This window comes from Barbus barbus, assembly GCF_936440315.1.
Source record: "Barbus barbus genome assembly, chromosome: 50".
NCBI lineage: Eukaryota > Metazoa > Chordata > Actinopteri > Cypriniformes > Cyprinidae > Barbus > Barbus barbus.
In genome coordinates this window covers 1,717,520-1,742,222 of record NC_136728.1, presented here as the reverse complement: position 1 = coordinate 1,742,222, position 24,703 = coordinate 1,717,520, and the positions used below count along the sequence as shown (strand labels likewise).

The 24,703-nt window shown below is 35.9% G+C and overlaps 2 protein-coding genes across 2 annotated transcripts; one reads left to right on the top strand and one right to left on the bottom strand.

The window, feature by feature from the left end:
* Positions 1–287: 287 nt before the first annotated feature.
* LOC306868539 (transmembrane protein 231) lies at positions 288–5,179 on the bottom strand. Its single transcript, XM_079414759.1, has 7 exons — positions 4,620–5,179; positions 4,381–4,547; positions 3,013–3,141; positions 2,727–2,870; positions 2,426–2,507; positions 2,088–2,193; positions 288–1,051 (listed from the first exon to the last, which is right to left on the bottom strand). The coding sequence occupies exons 1-7, from the start codon at positions 4,756–4,758 to the stop codon at positions 889–891; spliced, it is 930 nt and encodes a 309-aa protein (XP_079270885.1). The 5' UTR covers positions 4,759–5,179; the 3' UTR covers positions 288–888.
* Positions 5,122–24,700, top strand: LOC306868540 (gamma-aminobutyric acid receptor-associated protein-like 2). Its single transcript, XM_079414760.1, has 4 exons — positions 5,122–5,333; positions 6,326–6,381; positions 9,003–9,175; positions 24,249–24,700. Exons 1-4 carry the CDS (start codon positions 5,300–5,302, stop codon positions 24,337–24,339), a joined length of 354 nt encoding a protein of 117 aa, XP_079270886.1. The 5' UTR covers positions 5,122–5,299; the 3' UTR covers positions 24,340–24,700.
* The last annotated feature ends 3 nt before the right edge of the window (positions 24,701–24,703 follow it).

The window sequence follows — 24,703 nt, the reverse complement described above, 5'->3', positions numbered from 1 at the left end:
GTTTCCTTAAAAAAAGGATATAGACCAATTAAATCTATGCAAGATATAAATTCACAGATTATGACAGCGCTCCATAAGGCTTTCGCAACAAGAATGAAACAGGAAAGCATTACATCTGTATCCTGTCCATTGTGCCAAACTTCCTGTGCTTGATCTCATTGGTGGACGTGGAACAGCTAGCATAGAGAATATTAGATATACAGCATTTGTGAAAGTGTATCTGTGAAGCCAACTGAGACGAAGACGAGAGAAACCGAAGCAAACATATGATGTGCTTTTGTTTGGTTTGAGTCAACATTAGTTTCATTCATAGGTTTTCTTTTGTTTAACCACAGACAACAATCTTCCAGAAGATGTTCATCACATTGTTTATTGTCACACGGCAGCATTAAATAGCCAAACTCAAAACAGCATGCTAATATTGTGAAGTTTAAGTGACTGAGTAGACATCGAGCATAATAGTGCAACTGTGTTGATGAGCATTATGCGTTTAACTGATACTCATGCTCCAAGAGGAATCAGAAATGCATTAAAAATGTCTAAACAAACACCTCAAGGATTTTTCATGGTTTGTGTGGATTTGAAAACATCAGCATGAGGTCTTTGAGGTCATTTTATCCAACCTGAGTTTATCACAGGCTTTGCTTGAGGTTGAAATATTTATATTATCAGTCTTTAAACACAGCAAGGAATATGTTGCGCAGTAAGAGGCAGAACTCGAAGGACTTTAAAACCTGAAAAACCAGCGACTCCACAAGCATCCTGGTGGAGATTCCTTATGAATGCACTTGAACTGAACAAAGACAACTATGTCGATAGAAAAACACTAGCAAACACTAGTCCCGACAACAAATGAAGGTCCTGATAATTCTACAATAACAAATAATCTCAGGAGCTGTGCTGTTTACACGGCGGTACTGTGGTGGTTGGTAACACCTGGTTTTGAAAGACGAATGTTTGAATGTGCTGGAAAACCCAAAGAAAGATGAGCAGCACGCTGACATACTGAATCCAGGCAAACTTGATCGTTTCCCAGAAGCCCGGCCGATAGGTAGAGAAACCAGTCAAGGAAATTAAACTGGAGTTGATCAAATCAAACATGAGCGGAGAGTCGAGGAATGCACAGAATTCAGGAAGGGACATCTGCAGCCACAAACTACAAAGCAATTTCCTGTCATGTGTTTTTTAGCAAAATAATGCCATCTTTTTGGCATCAGGATTTGATTGTAGACCATATGGTTGATGCTAGTAACCAAGCACGAAGCATAAAACATTTGCACTATAAACCCTCAAATAGAGAATCTTCTACAAAAAAGGGTTTGTTAGTCCAAAAATGTAGATTCTGTCATAATTGAATCACCCTCATGTTCAGATCACTTTAAGAGATCATTCTAATATGCTTATTTGTTACCAGAGTTGGAAACAATTGTGCTGTTTTCTGTTTGTTGTGCAGGATTCTTTGAAGAATAATATAATATACATGAAGACAATATACACTACTGTTCAAAAGTTTGGGGTCAGTCATTTTTTTCTTCCTTTTTTTAAAGAAATTAATATTTTTATTCAGTGTTAAATGTGTAAAACAAGTAATAGTAAAGACTTATTTTAAAAAATTTCCATTTTAAATAAACTTTATCAAAGAATCCTAAAAAAATAAATCAGTTTTAGACAGTTTCAACACCGATAATAAATCAGCGTATCAGAATGATTTCTGAAGGATCATGTGACACTGAAGACTCACAAAGATAAATTATACTTTAAAGTATATCACACTTTAAGTGTTAAAGTATATCACTTTCATATTAAAATAGAAAAGCATTACTTTAAATTTTAATAATATTTTGCAATATTAGTGTTTTATTTTCTGTATTTTTGATCGAATAAATGCAGCCTTGATGAGCAGAAGAGACGTTATTAAATAACATTTAAAACTCTTACTGATCTCAAATTTATGAACAGCAGTCTATGACTTTCTTTCTGTTGTGTTGTTTGGACCTTTGTTCTTCAATTAGCTTATTTTGAGTTCCACAGAAGAACACTCTCTTTGTAATAAATGTATCTAAACCACATGCAAATGTAAAGGATATGTAATAGTGTCCACTGGATAGTTGATCTGGGCGCTGATCTGGAAAGGAGAATTTGCAGCTCTGCCCACCGTCCACACGGGAATGACACCCGAGAGGTGAGCGGTCACTGACATTGACATTTGAAATTGACAGATTTGACAAATGAGGCCTTAGTATTCAATAACAAAGACACAGAAAATATAGCAGTAGTTGATGAACACAGAAATAAGCTCAGCACATTCTAGAGTAAATGCCAATGAAAAATACAGCCTATGGTGAATCTGTGCTTTTTGAAAACAAGGAAGACGAGAGAGGCTCTGGACATATTCATAACATTAATGATATGTTCCTTATCTTACAGTTTCTCTGCTGGTAGAGTCTGATGATGTTGGTCAGGTCATATGCACTCGCAAACGGACTGGAAGCATCGATCAGTGACACCTAGCAATGGAATTAAAAATGAATATGTGACTTCTGCAAAACACAATTTGCACATAAATCAAATGCGTTCCAAATAATTCCATCGCTGAATTATTTTATTCACGATCTTCCTGTTGACACATGCTTTTGACAACATTGCAGCTTCGCAAGTCAAACTGGTTTCCAGCAATGAGTGAATAATCACGTTAATCAGCATGTAGGTCATACGGTTATACTCACGTTGTAGATACTATGCAAGCCTCGGTGAGGAAGAGGGCTTCGCTGGTTTAGCTTCAGGTCTCCGCAGACGAAGAGCTGAGATCCTGGGACAGGCGAGGAATGCTGCACAAAGGCAAGCGTCTGCATCACAACCGTTGACATTCGCTAGACAGAGAGAGACAAACAGAGAGACAGATAAGTCTATTAAGTCTTAATAAGTAGAGATATATAGACAGAGAGAGATCGAGAAAGATATTAACAGTGAGGTATTTGATTTGCGGTGTGTAGGAATGCGCTGAATACACACAAACAGCTGGTATGAGAAGGTAAGGAGGAGCTGGATGCCGAACATCTGTTCTTCTGGCTGGAGTGGGATGTTGATTTGGAGCATGAGGAGGTCAGATTTCCCATCCTGGTCTCTGTCCTCCTCCTGGACCTGAATAGTGAACAAACCATGCTTTAATGTGTGATCCTGGAGCACAAAAGCAGTCATAAGTAACACAGGTATATTTGTAGCAATAGCCAACAATACAGGTGCATCTCAATAAATTAGAATGTCGTGGAAAAGTTCATTTATTTCAGTAATTCAGCTCAGATTGTGTATTGATCATTGCCAAGTCAGCAGTCTTCTCCATTATTGTGGTTTCAAAGAACAAGAGATGCCCTGAATGTATACTGTAGAGATAGTCATTAACTGAAGCTCAAATGTAAATATTCTAATATTTTGAGATACTGATTTTTGACTTTCATGAGCTGTAGGCGCTAATCATCAAAATTAAAACAAAAAAAACTTGTGAAATGTTTTACTTTACATGCAATGAATCTAAATTATATGAAAGTTTCACTTTTTGAAATAACGTTTTCACGACATTCTAATTTATTGAGATGCACCTGTACACTGTTTGGGTCAAAATTATTGATTTTTCTACTATGCCAAAAATCATTATGATATTAAGTAAAGATCATGTTCCATGAAGATATTTTGTAAATTTCCTACCGTAAATATATGTGACCCAATACCACAAAATGGCTGAATCAATAATCTTTCCATTGATGTATGGTTTGTTAGGATAGGACAATATTTGTCTGAGATACAACTATCTGAAAATCTGGTGCAAAAAAATCTAAATATTGAGAAAATCTCCTTTAAAGTTGTTCAAATGAAGTTCTTAGCAATGCATATTACTAATCAAAAATGAAGTTTTGATATATTTACGGAAGAAAATTTAGAAAATATTTTCATGGAACATGATCTTTACTTAATATCCTAATGATTTTTGGCATAAAAGAAAAATGGATAATTTTGACCCAAACAATGTATTGATGGCTATTGCTGCAAATATACCCCAGCGACTTATGACTGCTTATGTTCTCCAAAAATACATTTTTGATTATTAATATGCATTGCTAAGAACTTCATTTGAACAACTTTAAAGGAGATTTTCTCAATATTTAGATTTTTTTGCACCCTCAGATTCCAGATTTTCAGATAGTTGTATCTCAGACAAATATTGTCCGATCATAACAAACCATACATCACTGATTAAAAAAAAATTACCCTTATGACTGGTTTTGTGGTCCTGAGTCGCTATTGCAATAGTTCCAGAGTTTACTATTGCAATAATGCAAAAATGAATGACATAATAAGTTGATATTTGAGAAGTTTCGTTCTCACAGAGACAGATGGGATGCGTAAATGATCTCCCATCAATCGATTAAAGTTGGGAAACGTGCTCCATGCGATATAAGTCCCTGCTGTGTCTGTTGCTCCGATCACAATCATGTCGTACTGGAACTGAATGACTGCTTGCTCTTCATATGTGCTCGTCTTCAGCCAGAAGCCTGATCATAAAGCAGAGTTATGTTATCACATGATCTTTGGCAATCATTTGCTTGGAATAAAACACAGTTTACCTTGACTTCTGTACGCCACCAGAAGAGGTGAAATATACGTGAGGCACAGAACCACACAGAGAAACAGCGTCGCTCTGGTGCAGACACGTGTCCTGTGTCTTATTAAAGCGGGATGCGTGTAAACATCATAAAAAGACATTGTTAATAATATTGCAGTAAATATTAACTACCATCCAACACCATTAAGCCCGTGTATAACGTTATCCGCCGTGCGTTGTCAAATACATTCACCGGCAACGATCAATAAAAAGCTATTTTGTCTAAACAGTATAACACTTTTGGGGCAAAACCCTAATAAAGTCGAAACTTGTGAATTATTTAGCAAACGAACAACACGCGCTGATACTTCCGGTGGCGCGGCGTCATCTGATCACCATAGCAACAGCGCGAGGCACGCGCATTATTAGATATGAACTCATCTAAATTACGTCTCCAAACAAAAATTACTAGTTTAATCACTCGGTTTCTGCGATCGAATAAAAGTGTAGTTTGCTGCAAAACAACCCCGGGGTCGAGCGAACGTGACGCAGCGCGCTCCCGCGGTGACGTCATTACGCCTCGCCTGAAGACGAACGTCAGCTGCTCTTACAGAGTGGACGATTTGTTTTGAGATTTCATTGACTTCAGATCATCAGATATTGTCGTTGACAGGTCGCTCCTCGACCAATACCTCTGCAAAAATGAAATGGATGTTTAAAGAGGACCATTCTCTGGGTAATTCATCGAAAATGTCGTGTTATTATCATCAACGGCCTGTCAGAAGCGAGTAATTATTGATCTGTTTGTCTGCTAACTCGATCTTCACAAGAAGATTTATCTGCTCATAATAACGATAATAAACCGAGCACACCGTGGGAGAGATGGTCTCATCAGCATTTGATCACAGTGTGAATGTTTCTCTTTGGGTTTAGCGTGTCATGTTGCATGTCTGATGGCAATTAATAAGGCAATATTTGGTAATTGAGCTTGTTTTGGGGCTAGTTACCAGTGTTGGGGAGTAACTAGTTACATGTAGCTAAATTACTGATTAAAAAATGTGTGATTAAATTACAGTTACTTCTGAAAATTGTAACGATTACAAACGGGGTTACTTCTGATTTGTACCCACATACAGATTGAATTGATTCCTTTCATAAATTGCAGTGTTTCCTGTCATAACTACTGTATCCAAAAGATTTGATTTCAACTGTACCATAACTACTAAACTAGTATTGTAATGGGTTTAAGTCTGTACTTGACCTCGAAATGAGCTCAAAGTAAGTCTTATTTTGTGCTAGCTGTGCTTTGAAATTAAATTATTATAATATTAATTCAAGTGATGAAGGATGACAGTAATCAGTGATGAGTACTTTAAGGTTAACCCGACCTGCTTTACTTGTTTCAAAATGACAACAGTTGAAACATTAGGTATTTAGAGAAGTAATCAGTTACATTAAAGTAATTGAAATAGTTACACTACTTATTACATTTTAGATAGGGTAACTTGTAATCTGTAACCTATTACATTTCCAAAGTAACCTTCCCAACACTGTTAGTAGTTACACTGTCAAATAATGTGTGTGCTTAAAGCTATTTATAATTATTAAAGAAGAATGTGGATGAGTATGACTAATGAGAAGCCATTGGTGTTCACAACACTTGAATATTAATGATGTGAAGAGCATTGCATGTTGACTGATCGATGTGTTTGTGCTTCCATCGTTCAGAGCACAGGTGTGTGGAGTCGGCCAAAATCCGCAACAAGTACCCAGACAGAGTTCCTGTGAGTATGCATATGAAAAATTCAACATAGCCTTCTCTGTTTTAAAATGTATGATGAAAAGTCAAAGTAACAAAGCTTGTCACGCTTATGCACATTTGGAGTCATTTCCCATCTGGAAGGAATGGGGTTGTCACAGCATAGATGTATCCTTCGCTGCTTTTGATATCCCACAATCCTGTGCGTTCCATTCCGTGACGGCTGAGCTAAAAAATAAAGATGGCGTCTGAAAGCTGCATTTGGTGGTTAGTTTGTGTGTAAATGTATATTTCTGATTAACCTTTTGCACTTTTTGTTATTTCTAGCGAGACATTAGTATTATAGTAACTGAATATTTGTTTAGTTATCACCAAAACTCGTTCTGTTTTGTTATAGATCATTAAACCGTTACGCTGCCTCAGAAACCTGTTCAAAATCAGTTTCGTGAGGCGCCTTCGTGCAAAAACGCTGCCTGCAAAGTCATTGCCTCATAAGGCAGCGAGGCAGCTGCCTACGTTTTCAGATGCAGCCTGGGAGTCGAACCAGGCTCCTCCTATCGAATCATCGACTATTCGGGGTCACCCCTACAACCAATATGCTGTTGAACACATGACAGTTATCAGATAAAATAAACAAATTGCCAGGACAATTAAGGAAAACCATTAAACACTATTATATTGAGGACCACTATGTAGAATCCAAATGTGACCCTGGAGCACAAAACCAGTCATAAGGATCAATTTTTTGAAATTGAGATTTATTCATCATCTGAAAACTGAATCAATAATCTTTCCATTGATGTATGGTTTGTTAGGATCGGACAATATTTGTCTGAGATACAACTATTAGAAAATCTGGAATCTGAGGGAGCAAAAAAATCTAAATATTGAGAAAATCTCCTTTAAAGTTGTTCAAATGAAGTTCTTAGCAATGCATATTACTAATCAAAAATGAAGTTTTGATATATTTACAGTAGGAAATTTACAAAATATCTTCATGGAACATGATCTTAATATCCTAATGATTTTTGTCAACATCATTTTGACCCATACAATGTATTGTTGGATATTGCTACAAATATACCTCAGCGATTTATTTTACTAATAATAACCATATCATAGACAACAGCATATCATAGACCCTTTCACACCAAACGTAAATGTTTGGCACAAAGTTTTTTCTTAGAACAGTGTGTCATGTTTTTTTCTTCATCCTGCAAAAAATACATCTAAATCGATTAGATATCCGCATTTAATGCTGCTAATGCACTGAAAGCTATTTACCAACCAGCAGTAAACACTAAAGGATCTTGCATCAGCACTGAAGATGGATGTGAAGTGGCTGTTGTCTTTTTTCCCTTCCACACATATTGAAGCACACGCCTAAAACATCAGTGTTTGCAGTTCATGAGCCTTTGAACTACAAACATAACCTGAGCTATTTGCATAAAATGTTCTGCAAACATTAATAACTTTTAATTTGTGTAAGACAATACAATTTATCTGCTAACAACCATTTCTTGTCTATTACAATTTAAATAAGTACACACTATATTGCCAAAAGTATTGGCACCCCCTTCTAATGAACAGGTTTGACTACTTTAGTAATCTATGAGTACAAATCTTAATGTTTAAGCATATAATGATATTCTAGGGAATTGTGTGCTTCTAATTTTATAGCAACAGTTTGGACAGAACCCTTTTCTATTCTAACATGACAGTGTCTCTGTGTATAAGACACGGTTCAGAAAGACATGATTGATTGAGTCAGTGTGGAAGAACTGGACTGGTCTGCAGAAAGACAAGTCCTGATCCCTGCTGAACTCCTCTGGTGTGACTTTATATGCAGACCTTGAGCCGAAAACTCATCACCAAACACCTTGTATAGACACTATAAGGACAAAAGTGTTGGGACCCCCTTCTTTAGAACAGAAGAAGGCACTAACAAATCTGTGGCAACAAAGATGGAAACATAATTCACGTATTTAAAAATAGTTTTCCTTCCCATATGTGCAAGTCATTGGTGTTTGAAGTTCATGCAAATCCTTTTTCAGGTTAGAAGCAAAAATGTGAACACTGCGTCATGAAAGACACTGACTGGACAGATGGGAATTTTTGCAATGGCCTCTTTACTCATCTTGCAATTTTTTTTCCCAAGTAAATCAAAATTCATAGAAAAATGGTAAAGTTTGAATGTTTTTTTTCTTTATAACACGGTTTCACAAACGGGGCTTAGCTTAAGCCAGGACTAGGCCTTAGTTAAATTAAGATATTTAAGCAACTTTTACAAAAATGCCTTAAAGAAAACATTTTTACCTGTGAAACCAGAGTGAATGTTTTTGCTGTCAGCTGTGATTAAATTCCACCTTACAAAATACACAAATGTCTTGTCTGTTTTTCCTTTTTTATATTTATTGCTAAAATAATTGTTGAACTTGAAAGTGCATTGCAGCTTGTGCTGGAGTGAATTAGCTTTTGATTTAAGGCTGACAGATGTTTGTTTCTCTCTTGGTGTGAACGGACCACTCATTGCTGATTCTGTGTGTGTGTGTGTGTGTGTAACAGTCAAAGCAGTAAAACACCTTCACATCATCATTAAAAAGTGCATACTTTATAACATGATTGCCTCTCTCTTGTGTTTATCAGGTTATTGTAGAGAAAGTATCTGGTTCACAGATTGTGGACATTGACAAGCGAAAGTATCTGGTCCCGTCTGACATTACAGTGGCCCAGTTCATGTGGATCATCAGAAAGCGGATCCAGCTGCCTTCTGAAAAAGCCATATTCCTTTTTGTCGACAAAACTGTCCCTCAGTCCAGGTAAAATCCTGCTTTGTTTATTACAAACACTCTGCTAAGTACAGTGCCTATAAACAGTATTTCACTTGACAATGGAAATAAAAAACATTGTGTCAAAAAAAACTTCAAGGAACGTTTGAGTTAAAATCAATTAAAGGGTTAGTTCACCCAAAAATGATAATTAGTCCATGTTTTACTCACCCTCAAGGCATCCTAGGTGTATATGACTTTCTGGTAACACTTTATTTTAAGGTGTCATAATACAGAGTAATTACCTAATTAAGTACTTAGTAGTAGCCGCTGTACTTACATGAAACAAAATGTACTTACCATGTAACTAAGTTATGAAACAGCCTGTAATTATAGTTTGTAATTATGTAGATGTAATAGGCAGCTGCCGTTACACATATGAAACAGACCGAGTCTGTTACACAGTTATGTAACCAAACGATTGTGACATATGTGTTGCAGACTTTATACAACATAATTATAAATGTAAGTACACAGACATAAGCTACTTAAAATAAAGTATATCAAGAGTGTACTTCATGTGTATCTATACTGTACACCTTACCCAGCTCCACCTTAGTTTGATAACATAATTACAAACTATAATTACAGGCTGTTTCATAACTTAGTTACATGGTAAGTACATTTAGTTTCATGTAAGTACAACAGCTGCTACTAAGCTCTTAATTAGGTAATTACTCTGTATTATGACACCTTAAAATAAAGTGTGAGCGACTTTCTTCTTTCAGACGAATCCAATCGGAGTTATATTACAAATTATCCTTGCTCTTCCAAGCGTTAGAACGGGAGTAGTTGGGTGTTTTTGTTCAACAGTCCACAAGACGTCAAATAAAGCGCTCGGATCCGTAATAAAACCTGCCTCACACGGCTCCGGGAGGTGAATAAAGGCCTGCTGTAGCGAATCCATGTGTTTCTGTAAGAAAAATATCCAGATTTCAAACCTAATTGCCAGAAGTTATAAGCGTAGGTTCTAAAAAAAACTACCCCACGTCTCGTGATTTCAACTTAACCATCATTAAGCTTCCTACAACTCTTCGTTCCCTGAATGCTTGAACTCTTCCTTTGTCTGAACTGAACAAACACGGCTGTGAAGCTGGCTAGTGAGTAGATGAGCTGTTTTTAACGTCACCAGCAACCTCTGTTAGTCCCATTTAGCCACTGGTTAGCAACACAACTTTTCAAGACATGTAAAAGCCATAAAAAATCTAAAGACTGTATTACTCACAGTGTTGGGCTAGTTAGGGCCCAAGCCAGTAAGGCGCAGGGCCCTCTTGTTCTTCTAAGGATTATTAGGGCCCAAGCCAGTAAGGCGCAGGGCCCTCTTGTTCTTCTAAGGATTATTAGGGCCCAAGCCACTAAGGCGCAGGGCCCTCTTGTTCTTCTAAGGATTATTAGGGCCCAAGCCACTAAGGCGCAGGGCCCTCTTGTTCTTCTAAGGATTATTAGGGCCCAAGCCACTAAGGCGCAGGGCCCTCTTGTTCTTCTAAGGATTATTAGGGCCCAAGCCACTAAGGCGCAGGGCCCTCTTGTTCTTCTAAGGATTATTAGGGCCCAAGCCACTAAGGCGCAGGGCCCTCTTGTTCTTCTAAGGATTATTAGGGCCCAAGCCACTAAGGCGCAGGGCCCTCTTGTTCTTCTAAGGATTATTAGGGCCCAAGCCACTAAGGCGCAGGGCCCTCTTGTTCTTCTAAGGATTATTAGGGTCCAAGCCAGTAAGGCGCAGGGCCCTCTTGTTCTTCTAAGGATTATTAGGGCCCAAGCCACTAAGGCGCAGGGGCCTCTTGTTCTTCTAAGGATTATTATTAGGGCCCAAGCCACTAAGGCGCAGGGGCCTCTTGTTCTTCTAAGGATTATTAGGGCCCAAGCCACTAAGGCGCAGGGGCCTCTTGTTCTTCTAAGGATTATTAGGGCCCAAGCCACTAAGGCGCAGGGGCCTCTTGTTCTTCTAAGGATTATTAGGGCCCAAGCCACTAAGGCGCAGGGGCCTCTTGTTCTTCAAAGGATTATTAGGGTCCAAGCCAGTAAGGCGCAGGGCCCTATTGTTCTTCTAAGGATTATTAGGGCCCAAGCCAGTAAGGCGCAGGGCCCTCTTGTTCTTCTAAGGATTATTATTTTTTATTTCGACTATCCGGGCACTTTTGGGGGCCTTAACGTGCCCGAAAACTCTCGAAAATTGGCACGCACATTGGAACCTGCGGCCATTAGGACGCCGCTGAGGCTGGGACCCGGGCGTGGCACAGGGGCTCTACGGCGCCCCCTGGAAAATTGTCAGAAAGCTTGATGTATAGCTCACACATACTTGCACGTATTCATATGAAACTCGGTACACATATAGAACTAATTGAGCCGAACAACTTCCGCGCAGCATGTCTTAGGCTCCGCCCAACAGGAAATCGGCTGTTTAAAAAGCGCATGCTCTGGAATTTGATATACTCCTCTGAGGATTTCCATACGATTGCCACCAAACTCGGTGAACATGATCTCAAGACATTGGGGACGCTAAATTGCGAAGATATTTTTGATATGTCGAACGGTTTGCCCGTGGCGAGGCGATGAAGTTATGGCGAAAAATGAGACCCAGGAAATGCCTAATAACGTCCACATACATTGTATGATGTAGATCAAACTTCAGTGGTTTGTTCGTTGTATGATGCCGATCGGATAGATGTGACTATTATGACTGAAAGTTATAGCGCCACCAACTGGCTGCAGGAAGTGTGTCGTTTTCAAAATGCTTTGAATTCAGCATCTTATTTTTACTCGATTTGCTTCAAACTTCACCAGAATAATGTCAAAACACGGCCGATGTAAAACTGTGAAGGGAATATTGATATCTAAAATTGTGTTGCCATGGCAACGTGTCAAAGTTGAAAATTCGTTTCTGGTGATTTTGAGGCAGATAACATGTTTAGAATGTCATGAAACTCAACACACATATCCATTTTAATGATAGTTAGAAACTGGAAAAAGCTCATAAACGGGCGTGGAAGAGGCACTCTATAGCGCCACCTTTTGTCAAAAATGGGGGGGTTAGTTTTAGCTACAGACACCAAACTCGGTACATAAATTGTTCTTATTAATCCGGACAACTTTCTAATTTACAGTCATTAGCTACGACCAACAGGAAGTCGGCTATATTTATTTTAATGTGGGTTTTTTTTTTAAACGGGCTGTAAACAAATTCATACTCCTCCAAACAGAAACACGGAAATCACACCAAACATTTTTTCTCATGATGCCAAAATACTGATGATGCTAAATTGCGGACGGATTTAGGATATCTTGAACGATGATTTAATGGAAATTTATTAAAGTTACAGTAAACAAGAAAAAACATTTTTTTTTTTATCTTTTAAGAGCAGCTTCCAAACACTTCATAAAAAATTACATACACAGAACAATACAGTCTGAGGTTATGGGATTAATTTCATGAATTTACAATACACTATGCGGAGGAGAAAATTTAAAAACTATCAGAGCTGCTTTTGAGTGAGAGCTCCCTGCCAGCCTGCCTCTGAGTGAGAGCTCCCTGTCACTGCTGCTGAGTGAGGGGTGGGGGTGGGCTGTGAGTGACTGTGTGAGTGACTGTGTGGATTGAGTGTGGATTGAGCCAGTGGGTGAGAGAGAGAAAGAGAGAGAGGGTCTGTTTTTTAAAATCTTAAAAAAATGCTTATAAATCATTAAAGATTTTGATAACACTTTATAATAAGGTCTCATTTCTTAACATTAGGAAATGCATTAATTAACGTGAACTAACAATGAAAAATATATTTTTACAGCATGTTAATTCTTCCATGATAGTATGAAATAACAAAGAGCAATTTTTTTTAAAGCATTTATTAATCTTTTTAATGTTAGAAAAATAGTCATGTTCAAAAGATAAACTTTAAAATTTAATAATATATTAACACATTTTGGAATTAATATTGATCAACATTAAATGGTATATAATTATTAATTTGTATATATATATATATATATATATATATATATGATAGCTACAGACACCAAACTCGGTATATAAATTGTTCTTATTAATCCGGACAACTTTCTAATTTACAGTCATTAGCTACGACCAACAGGAAGTCGGCTATATTTATTTTAATGTGTGTGTTTTTTTTTTTAAACGGGCTGTAAACAAATTCATACTCCTCCAATCAGAAACACGGAAATCACACCAAACATTTTTTGTCATGATGCCAAAATACTGATGATGCTAAATTGCGGACGGATTTAGGATATCTTGAACGATGATTTAATGGAAATTTATTAAAGTTACAGTAAAAAAGAACACTTTTTTTTTTTTTTTCTTTTAAGAGCAGCTTCCAAACACTTCATAAAAAATTACATACACAGAACAAGACAGTCTGAGGATATGTGATTAATTTCATGAATTTACAATACACTATGGAGAGGAGAAAATTTAAAAACTATCAGAGATCTCCTGTCACTGCTTCTAATGTGTGCGGTAGGTGACTGACTGAGTGAGTTCAGTGAGTGTGGAGGGGGAGAGAGAGAGAGAGAGAGAGAGAGAGAGAGAGAGAGAGGGTCTGTTTAAACTTCTCAATAAAATCCTTAAAAAATGCTTATAAAGCATTAAAGGTTTTGATAACACTTTATAATAAGGTCTCATTTCTTAACATTAGGAAATGCATTAATTAACGTGAACTAACAATGAAAAATATATTTTTACAGCATGTTAATTCTTCCATGATAGTATGAACTAACAAAGAACAATTTTTTTTTAAAGCATTTATTAATCTTTTTAATGTTAGAAAAATAGTCATGTTCAAAAGATAAACTTTAAAATTTAATAATATATTAACACATTTTGGAATTAATATTGATCAACATTAAATGGTATATAATTATTAATGTTTATATATATATATATATAATGATAGCTACAGACACCAAACTCGGTACATAAATTGTTCTTATTAATCCGGACAACTTTCTAATTTACAGTCATTAGCTACGACCAACAGGAAGTCGGCTATATTTATTTTAATGTGGGTTTTTTTTAAACAGGCTGTAAACAAATTCATACTCCTTCAAGCAGAAACACAGAAATCACACCAAACATTTTTTCTCATGATGCCAAAATACTGAAGATGCTAAATTGTGGACGGATTTAGGATATCTTGAACGATGATTTAATGGCAATTTATTAAATTTACAGAAAAAAGAGAACTTTTTTTTTTTTATCTTTTAAGAGCAGCTTCCAAACACTTCATAAAAAATTACATGCACAGAACAATACAGTCTGAGGATATGTGATTAATTTCATGAATTTACAATACACTATGGAGAGGAGAAAATTTAAAAACTATCAGAGATCTCCTGTCACTGCTTCTAATGTGTGCGGTAGGTGACTGACTGAGTGAGTTCAGTGAGTGTGGAGGGGGAGAGAGAGAGAGAGAGAGAGAGAGAGAGAGAGAGAGAGGGTCTGTTTAAACTTCTCAATAAAATCCTTAAAAAATGCTTATAAAGCATTAAAGGTTTTGATAACACTTTATAATTAAGTCTCATTTGTTAACAGTAGGGAATGCATTAATTAACATGAACTAACAATGAAAAATATATATTTTACAGCATGTTAATTCTTCATTGATAGTATGAACTTACAACGAACTAACAATGAACAAAATATTTTTAATATTAGAAAAATAGTCATGTTCAAAAGATAAAACTTTAAAATGTAATAATATATTAACACATTTTGGAATTGATTTTGATCAACATTAAATGGTATATATTTATTAATGATGTAAATTAACAACAGTTAAATAATGTTGTTTTTTAACATTGGTTAATTCACAAATAACATTAAATATTAACAATATATTTTTTACTTTATTCATTTGTGTTAGAAAAAAATATTCATGTTAGTTAATGGAAAAATAAATCATTAAAACCTTTGGTAACTATAATAATTTCTCATTTGTTAGCATTAGTAAATGCATTAACTAACATCAACTACCAATGAAAAATATATTTTCACAGAATTTAAAGTTTTATATGTTGTTCTGTGTGTGTGTGTTTCACAGAGTTGATGGTTTGGATTAACCCTTTAATTGCCGTATCCCTTAAAACCAAACTGCCAGAGGGTTACTGTAATGCTTGTGCTCGCTGGGCACCGTTTTATCGATGCCACCGGGGTGGCGTATGCTGACGGCTTGGGCCCGTCATCGCTGCTCGCAGCTATATTTATTTTTTTTTTTTTTTTTATTATTTTTTATTTCGACTATCCGGGTACTTTTGGGGGCCTTAACGTGCCCGAAAACTCTTGAAAATTGGCACGCACATTGGAACCTGCGGCCATTAGGACGCCACAGACGCTGGGACCCGGGCGTGGCACAGGGGCTCTACGGCGCCCCCTGGAAGATTGTCAGAAAGCTTGATGTATAGCTCACACATACTTGCACGTATTGATATGAAACTCGGTACACATATAGAACTCATTGAGCCGAACAACTTTCACGCTGCATGTCTTAGGCTCCGCCCAACAGGAAGTCGGCTATTCAGGGCTGTTTAAAAAGCGCATGCTCTGGAATTTGATATACTCCTCTGAGGATTTCCATACGATTGCCACCAAACTCGGTGAACATGATCTCAAGACATTGGGGACGCTAAATTGCGAAGATATTTTTGATATGTCGAACGGTTTGCCCGTGGCGAGGCGATGAAGTTATGGTGAAAAATGAGACCCAGGAAATGCCTAATAACGTCCACATACATTGTATGATGTAGATCAAACTTCAGTGGTTTGTTCGTTGTATGATGCCGATCGGATAGATGTGACTATTATGACTGAAAGTTATAGCGCCACCAACTGGCTGCAGGAAGTGTGTCGTTTTCAAAATGCTTTGAATTCAGCATCTTATTTTTACTCGATTTGCTTCAAACTTCACCAGAATAATGTCAAAACACGGCCGATGTAAAACTGTGAAGGGAAGATTGATATCTAAAAGTATGTTGCCATGGCAACGTGTCAAAGTTGAAAATTCGTTTCTGGTGATTTTGAGGCAGATAACATGTTTAGAATGTCATGAAACTCAACACACATATCAGTATTAATGATAGTTAGACACTGGAAAAAGCTCATAAACGGGCGTGGAAGAGGCACTCTATAGCGCCACCTTTTGTCAAAAATGGGGGGGTTAGTTTTAGCTACAGATACCAAACTCGGTACATAAATTGTTCTTATTAATCCGGACAACTTTCTAATTTACAGTCATTAGCTACGACCAACAGGACGTCGGCTATATTTATTTTAATGTGGGTTTTTTTTTAAAACGGGCTGTAAACAAATTAATACTCCTCCAAGCAAAAACACGGAAATCACACCAAACATTTTTTCTCATGATGCCAAAATACTGAAGATGCTAAATTGTGGACGGATTTAGGATATCTTGAACGATGATTTAATGGCAATTTATTAAAGTTACAGTAAAAAAGATAATTTTTTTTTTTATCTTTTAAGAGCAGCTTCCAAACACTTCATAAAAAATTACATACACAGAACAATACAGTCTGAGGATATGTGATTAATTTCATGAATTTACAATACACTATGCTTAGGAGAAAATTAAAAAACTATCAGAGAGCTGTTACACTGTTTCTGTGTGAGGGGTGGGGTGGGGTGTGAGTGACTGTGTGAGTTGAGGAGCTGGGTGAGAGAGAGAGAGGGTCTGTTTTTTAAAAATCTTTAAAAAATGCTTATAAATCATTAAAGATTTTGATAACACTTTATAATAAGGTCTCATTTCTTAACATTAGGAAATGCATTAATTAACGTGAACTAACAATGAAAAATATATTTTTACAGCATGTTAATTCTTCCATGATAGTATGAACTAACAAAGAACAATTTTTTTAAGCATTTATTAATCTTTTTAATGTTAGAAAAATAGTCATGTTCAAAAGATAAACTTTAAAATTTAATAATATATAAACACATTTTGGAATTAATATTGATCAACATTAAATGGTATATAATTATTAATGTTTATATATATAATGATAGCTACAGACACCAAGCTCGGTACATAAATTGTTCTTATTAATCCGGACAACTTTCTAATTTACAGTCATTAGCTACGACCAACAGGAAGTCGGCTATATTTATTTTAATGTGGGTTTTTTTTTTAAATGGGCTGTAAACAAATTCATACTCCTTCAAGCAGAAACACGGAAATCACACCAAACATTTTTTCTCATGATGCCAAAATACTGAAGATGCTACATTGTGGACGGATTTAGGATATCTTGAACGGTGTTTTAATGGCAATTTATTAAAGTTACAGAAAAAAGATAATTTTTTTTTTTATCTTTTAAGAGCAGCTTCCAAACACTTCATAAAAAATTACATACACAGAACAATACAGTCTGAGGATATGTGATTAATTTCATGAATTTACAATACACTATGCAGAGGAGAAAATTAAAAAACTATCAGAGAGCTGTTACACTGTTTCTGTGTGAGGGGTGGGGTGGGGTGTGAGTGACTGTGTGAGTTGAGGAGCTGGGTGAGAGAGAGAGAGGGTCTGTTTTTTAAAAATCTTTAAAAATTGCTTATAAATCATTAAAGATTTTGATAACACTTTATAATAAGGTCTCATTTCTTAACATTAGGAAATGCATTAATTAACGTGAACTAACAATGAAAAATATATTTTCACAGAATTTATTAATGTTTGTTGATGTTAGTTAATCAAAATATTTGTTAATTCACAGTGCATTAACTAATGTTAACAGATAAAACTTTAAATCTTAATAATGTTTCAGTTTTGAATATTAACTAACACTAATAAATACGGTAACACTTTCTATGAAGCCCGTATTTATAATACATTATAAGGGTATTCTTAAATGGTATATAATTATTAATGTTTATATATATAATGATAGCTACAGACACCAAACTCGGTACATAAATTGTTCTTATTATTCCGGACAATTTTCTAATTTACAGTCATTAGCTACGACCAACAGGAAGTCAGCTATATTTATTTTAATGTGGGTTTTTTTTTTAAACGGGCTGTAAACAAATTCATACTCCTTCAAGCAGAAACACGGAAATCACACCAAACATTTTTTCTCATGATGCCAAAATACTGAAGATGCTAAATTGTGGACGGATTTAGGATATCTTGAACGATGATTTAATGGCAATTTATTAAAGTTACAGAAAAAAGAGAAAACTTTTTTTTTTTTTTTATCTTTTAAGAGCAGCTTCCAAACACTTCATAAAAAATTACATACACAGAACAATACAGTCTGAGGATATGTGATTAATTTCATGAATTTACAATACACTATGCTTAGGAGAAAATTAAAAAACTATCAGAGAGCTGTTACACTGTTTCTGTGTGAGGGGTGGGGTGGGGTGTGAGTGACTGTGTGAGTTGAGGAGCTGGGTGAGAGAGAGAGAGGGTCTGTTTTTTAAAAATCTTTAAAAAATGCTTATAAATCATTAAAGATTTTGATAACACTTTATAATAAGGTCTCATTTCTTAACATTAGGAAATGCATTATTTAACGTGAACTAACAATGAAAAATATATTTTCACAGAATTTATTAATGTTTGTTGATGTTAGTTAATCAAAATATTTGTTAATTCACAGTGCATTAACTAATGTTAACAGATAAAACTTTAAATCTTAATAATGTTTCAGTTTTGAATATTAACTAACACTAATAAATACGGTAACACTTTCTATGAAGCCCGTATTTATAATACATTATAAGGGTATTCTTAAGGCATTATAGTGAATGTATAATGGATTATAAAAAACCTTATAATGTGTTATAAAATCTCATGAATAATCATAACAACAATTATAATACATTATAGGGTAACACTTTATAATAACTGCATGCTATGAATCATTAGGTAAACATTAGTAAATAGTTCATCCTTTATAAAGCATTGTGGCAACATTAATAGTCATTAGTAAGCAGTTTTTAAATACAGCTATAAATGGCTTGTTCTTTATTTATTAGGCATATCTATGACAAAGGAGATTTAAAGGCTCAGTCATCGTCCTACGAGAAAAAATAAACAAACACAACACAGAGGGAAACAGAAAAGAAATATTTTTTCAAGATGCAAAAAATGAAACTATACAACTGTACACTTTAATTTTTATTTATTTACTTTTTTCAATTAAATTGCAGAGGTTTAGTTTTCTTTTTTTATCAAGTGTAAAGTTTTCATTTTTTGCATCGTGAAAAAATATTTCTGTGTTCTGTATCTGTCATGAATCTGGTCCATGCATTTTCGGTTAATCACCACCAGAGGTCACCCACTCACTTCACTACTTCACTGTTCACACTAATCACTCAGGCTTTATAAACCATGGACTTCCTTTTGCTAGATGCCGAGTATTGTTCTCGTATATCCTAGCAATAGCTACTCTACAGAGCCCTCTCAGTGATTATAGCTAGGGCTGTATACCTTGGAGAACCTGGAGATACGATACATACCTCGATACACAGGTCACGATTCGATACGTACCTCGATACAGAGCTGTCTCGATACGATTTGATACAATGTGACACGATTCGATACGATTCAATAAAAATACATGGGCCAGAGCCAATTAGTTAATGCTGAACACATTTACTCAACAAACAGAACTCTGCATTATTCTTCAATTTATTGAAGACAAAAGTGCATTATAACAAAGTGCATTTTGCTTAAATATTTGCAACTTTAAGTGCTCTGATTAATTGTACACAAATTGTATTAATCTGGAAATTACCACAAGTCAACATTTAACTTTCCAAGGGTACAGTCTGAGCTCACACAAGTACAAAATCTTCTTCTTATTATTCTTAACTTCTTATTAAATCTTCTTATAATTATTTTTTGTGACACCATGTACTGCCATAACATATTTCACTATGAAATCGCTTAAATGCTACATCTTGCTTTAACATTTTCCATGAGTTTTTTGAAACTCGCGGGCGCCGCTGCGCCCCCTAATGGCTGGGCGGAGTATCGATACTAAGGGCTAGAATATCGATACTGTATCTTTTTTTATTATATCGGTATGTATCTAAGAATCGATATTTTGAGCACACCCCTAATTATAGCCTTGCCTTGCCTTGCCTTGCCTTGCCTTGCCTTGCCTTGGGGAAGTCGTGGCCTAATGGTTAGAGAATTGGACCCGTAATCGAAAGGTTGCCGGTTCGAGTCCCCGGCCGGATCTCTCTAGTGTCTTGCCCATGCCATATCTATTTGGCTGTGTCTTGACTATGTTTATAAATAAAAGTTAGCACATGGATCCGCATGTCTCACGTCTTGTTCGCCCCATTACAGTATCCCTCTGTGTTGTGTTTAACTTTTTGGAAGATAAATGAGCCTTTAAATCTGCTTTGTAAATGCTTTATAAGGTATAAATAGTCCTCACTTTAGATGAGCTCACACAAATAGATGGCTGGCAACTGCTAAAGGTTTTATAACTACTTGACTTAATCATAAATTACAACAGGAATATATGTTAATAAAGAATTTTTTAAATGTTAGAAATGTTAAATTGATCATTAATAAAGTATGAAAAATACAATTATTAAACATTAAATATATGCTCGAGAACAAATCATTTGTAGCTGCCTATAAATACCTTACGACATTTCTTGAGTGCATGGATGTTTATATAAAACTATTTGTATTAGTAGACTTAGGTAGGGGAGGTAGAATATTCACATACTTGCAAAGTATCCTATACTCAGTTTGTCTGTTGAGGAACCATCAAAATAAAGTGTTAGCATACAGTATATTCATCAGACGCACTACTAATACTCTCATGACTGCTAGTTGATATGTAATTGCAGAGTTACTTATGTTATTTATAATGCATTATGCATTCATTATAATGCCTTAAGAATACCTTTATTACGTGTTATAAATACGGGCTTCATAGAAAGTGGTACCATAAATACTAGATACTTATTGTTCATGTTAATTAATATAGTTAATGTTAAAAACTGAAACCTTATTGTAAAGTGTTACAAAGTTATAAAGTTTTATATGTTGTTCTGTCTGTGTGTGTTTCACAGAGTTGATGGTTTGGATTAACCCTTTAATTGCCGTATCCCTTAAAACCAAACTGCCAGAGGGTTACTGTGATGCGTGTGCTTGCCAGGCACCGTTTTATTGATGCCACCGGGGTGGCGTATGCTGACGGCTTGGGCCCGTCATCACTGCTTGCAGCTATATTTACTCAAATTAAATTTATTGCTCATTACTAGTTACTCCTTTCAAAAGTAATATTATTATTTTTACTAATTACTCTCAGGTAACTGTAATTAGTGATACCACCAGTTATATTACTTTTCTTTCCCGCCCCACAGAAGTTGTGATTGCAGATCTTCCCCACAACATTCTTCTATAATGTTACTAACAACATATTTCTGCCCAAAATCCACACTGGATCGCAGTCAGAAGTTATTACAAACGCTCAGAAGTGATCGATAGTGACGTTTAAGTAAAAGTGTTGAATTATTCTCATTAAATGTGTCGCTTGAAGCCAATTGTATAGCTATAATTTCTCTGTTACCCATATACGAGTATATTATGATGCATTTTATCAAAAGAAATCACAAGTTCATAAGAAAATGTTTCATTTTCTAAAAAGATTTAAAATTATAGTAATACAATGTATATCGGGATCAGAGTAAAGTGATCTGAACTTGTGAACAACTTGTGAACATCATTGTTCAGATCATCTTTTCTTTTCTTCTGACAAAATCATGTAATGGCAATATTTCTATCCTCTGAAGAAAAAAAAAGGTTTTCCTGTTGCTGAGATTGTTGGACTTCAAATCAGTAGGGGTTGAGGCATCAAAACTAATGAGCTGTTTTATGGATGATAACTGTAATATTATTACTGAAATCTTATTAGTAATTGGTTACACTATAGCTACTGCAAAAAGTAATATTATTACTCTAACTAGTTACTGCCCAAAATGCTTACAGATGTATCTTATGCTGTGAAATAAAATGCAGAAGTATCTTGAGCTTGTTTCAAACACAAACATTATTTGACCAAAAACCCATTGACTTCAGGAAGATTTAAGTACTAAAATATTAATTCAATTCTGGATTTTGGCCCACAAAACTGTCATCCCTGCAGCAACTCTAATGCTTACTGAATTTTGTGCTTGTTTAAAGATACACTATATTGCCAAAAGTATTGGCACCCCCTTCTAATGAACATGTTTCACTACTTTAGTAATTTCTATGAGTACAAATCTTAATGTTTAAGCATATAATGATATTCTAGGGAATTGTGTGCTTCTAATTTTATAGCAACAGTTTGGACAGGACCCTTTTCTATTCTAACATGACAGTGTCTCTGTGTATAAGACACGGTTCAGAAAGACATGATTGATTGAGTCAGTGTGGAAGAACTTGACTGGTCTGCAGAAAGACAAGTCCTGATCCCAGCTGAACTCCTCTGGTGTGACTTTATATGCAGACCTTGAGACAAAAACTCATCACCAAACACCTTTTATAGACACTATAAGGACAGAAGTGTTGGGACACCCCCTTCTTTAGAACAGAAGAAGGCACTAACAAAACTGTGGCAACAAAGATGAAAACGTAATTCATGTATTTAAAAATTATATTTCCATCTCTGTTGCAACAGTTTTGGACGTGTCTAAAATGACCTCACCCTTATGTACAAGTCATTGGTGTTTGGTGATGAGTTTTTGGCTCAAGGTCTGCATATAAAGTCACACCAGAGGAGTTCAGCTGGGATCAGGACTTGGCTTTCTGCAGACCAGTCCAGTTCTTCCACACTGACTCAATCAATCATGTCTGAACCGTGTCTTATACACAGAGACACTGTCATGTTAGAATAGAAAAGGGTTCTGTCCAAACTGTTGCTATAAAATTAGAAGAACACAATTCCCTAGAATATCATTATATGCTTAAACATTAAGATTTGTACTCATAGAAATTACTAAAGTAGTCAAACCTGTTCATTAGAAGGGGGTGCCAATACTTTTGCCAATATAGTGTATATGCAAATTTCATGGTCATTACGATGTAAAAGCAGTGAAGCCAGTACCGTTTACTTTCATACCATCAGAGCGGTGATGTTCTGTAACACTGTTTGCATTCAAGTCAAGTCACCATGATTTATACAGCCCTTTTTATGATGCAGATTGTGTCAAAGCAGCTTTACAGTATTAAACAGGGAAAAAGTGTGTTGAAGTGTGCTGTTCTCCTCTGGCCAGACGAAGCCAGCAGTTTAATTCTAGGTTGCAACAACATTGCAACATTTCAAATAACTCAAATTGCTTTTTGTATGCACCAATAAAAAAAATCACTACCTTTTAACAGACCAATCTACCCACGTATCTGATGGCAAACATTCCAGGAAATGAGGAGGATAATGACACATCGGCTTATAGGAATTGTTTACGCAAACATCTGCAGGAGTGTAGTATTTCCTTATACAACAGACATGTTGTCCGCAATGTAGATTTACTTGAATTGCTTCCTGAACATGCAACATTGAAGCTGCTGAAACCTTATAGGGCTGTGATTGTGTCCAGTAACTGAAGATATGCATCAGATTTTGTATGAAAGGGAAGGAATCAACAGCTGAAATGTTTTTCTGTGACGCCGCAGGTCACACCCAACATCCTCCTTTTACATCCATATATAAATAACCTCTATTTACCTCCTCCTCCACCTGCCATCTCAAACAGACTCACCTGGCGTTCTTTAGCTTGGGGCTTCAGATAACTGATGCTTGGGAGCACTGCAAAACAACAGGCTACAGATGTGAATGGTTTTTAGCAAGCATTTATTTTGGATTAATCTGTTCATTGATGTGCCTCCTTTTGCCATTTTCTCACAAATTGTGATTTTCCTTGCGTGTCGCTTAATGTGGTTCAGTTATAATAGTAATTTTCACATAATACCCGTGCATTCATTCATTTTCTTTAATTGAATACATTAATCTATATAGTTTGGATAAGTGCAAATCTGCATCTGTTTCTACGAACGTACACTTACAATCCCCATTGCTGTTTCAGTCTGACTATGGGGCAGCTCTACGAAAAAGAAAAAGACGAGGACGGCTTTTTGTACGTGGCCTACAGTGGAGAAAACACGTTTGGATATTAGGATCCCTGCATCATCCCACGCCGTGCAACACATCACTCCCGCTTCTTTTGGACTGCGCCATTGTTCTGCGGTTGAGAACAGGATCGACTCATCTGCCAATTAACCACATAGCAGATGTGTTTGTACCTCTATTGTCACCTGTCGCATTGTGCTCTGAAACATTAGATCGACTGCATTAGTGATTTTTCTTCTGTTGGTGAATGTCATTGCAGTGTTATTACAGACGCTTAATAATGTTGACACTGAGAATATATAGTAACTTTTAATGTTTTAATTTCTGTATTTTTCCCCTGTAAATTATATATTTAAGATAATTGAAAGGTAAGGTAGCTGGATGACCTAACCAATAAAAACCAACACCAAA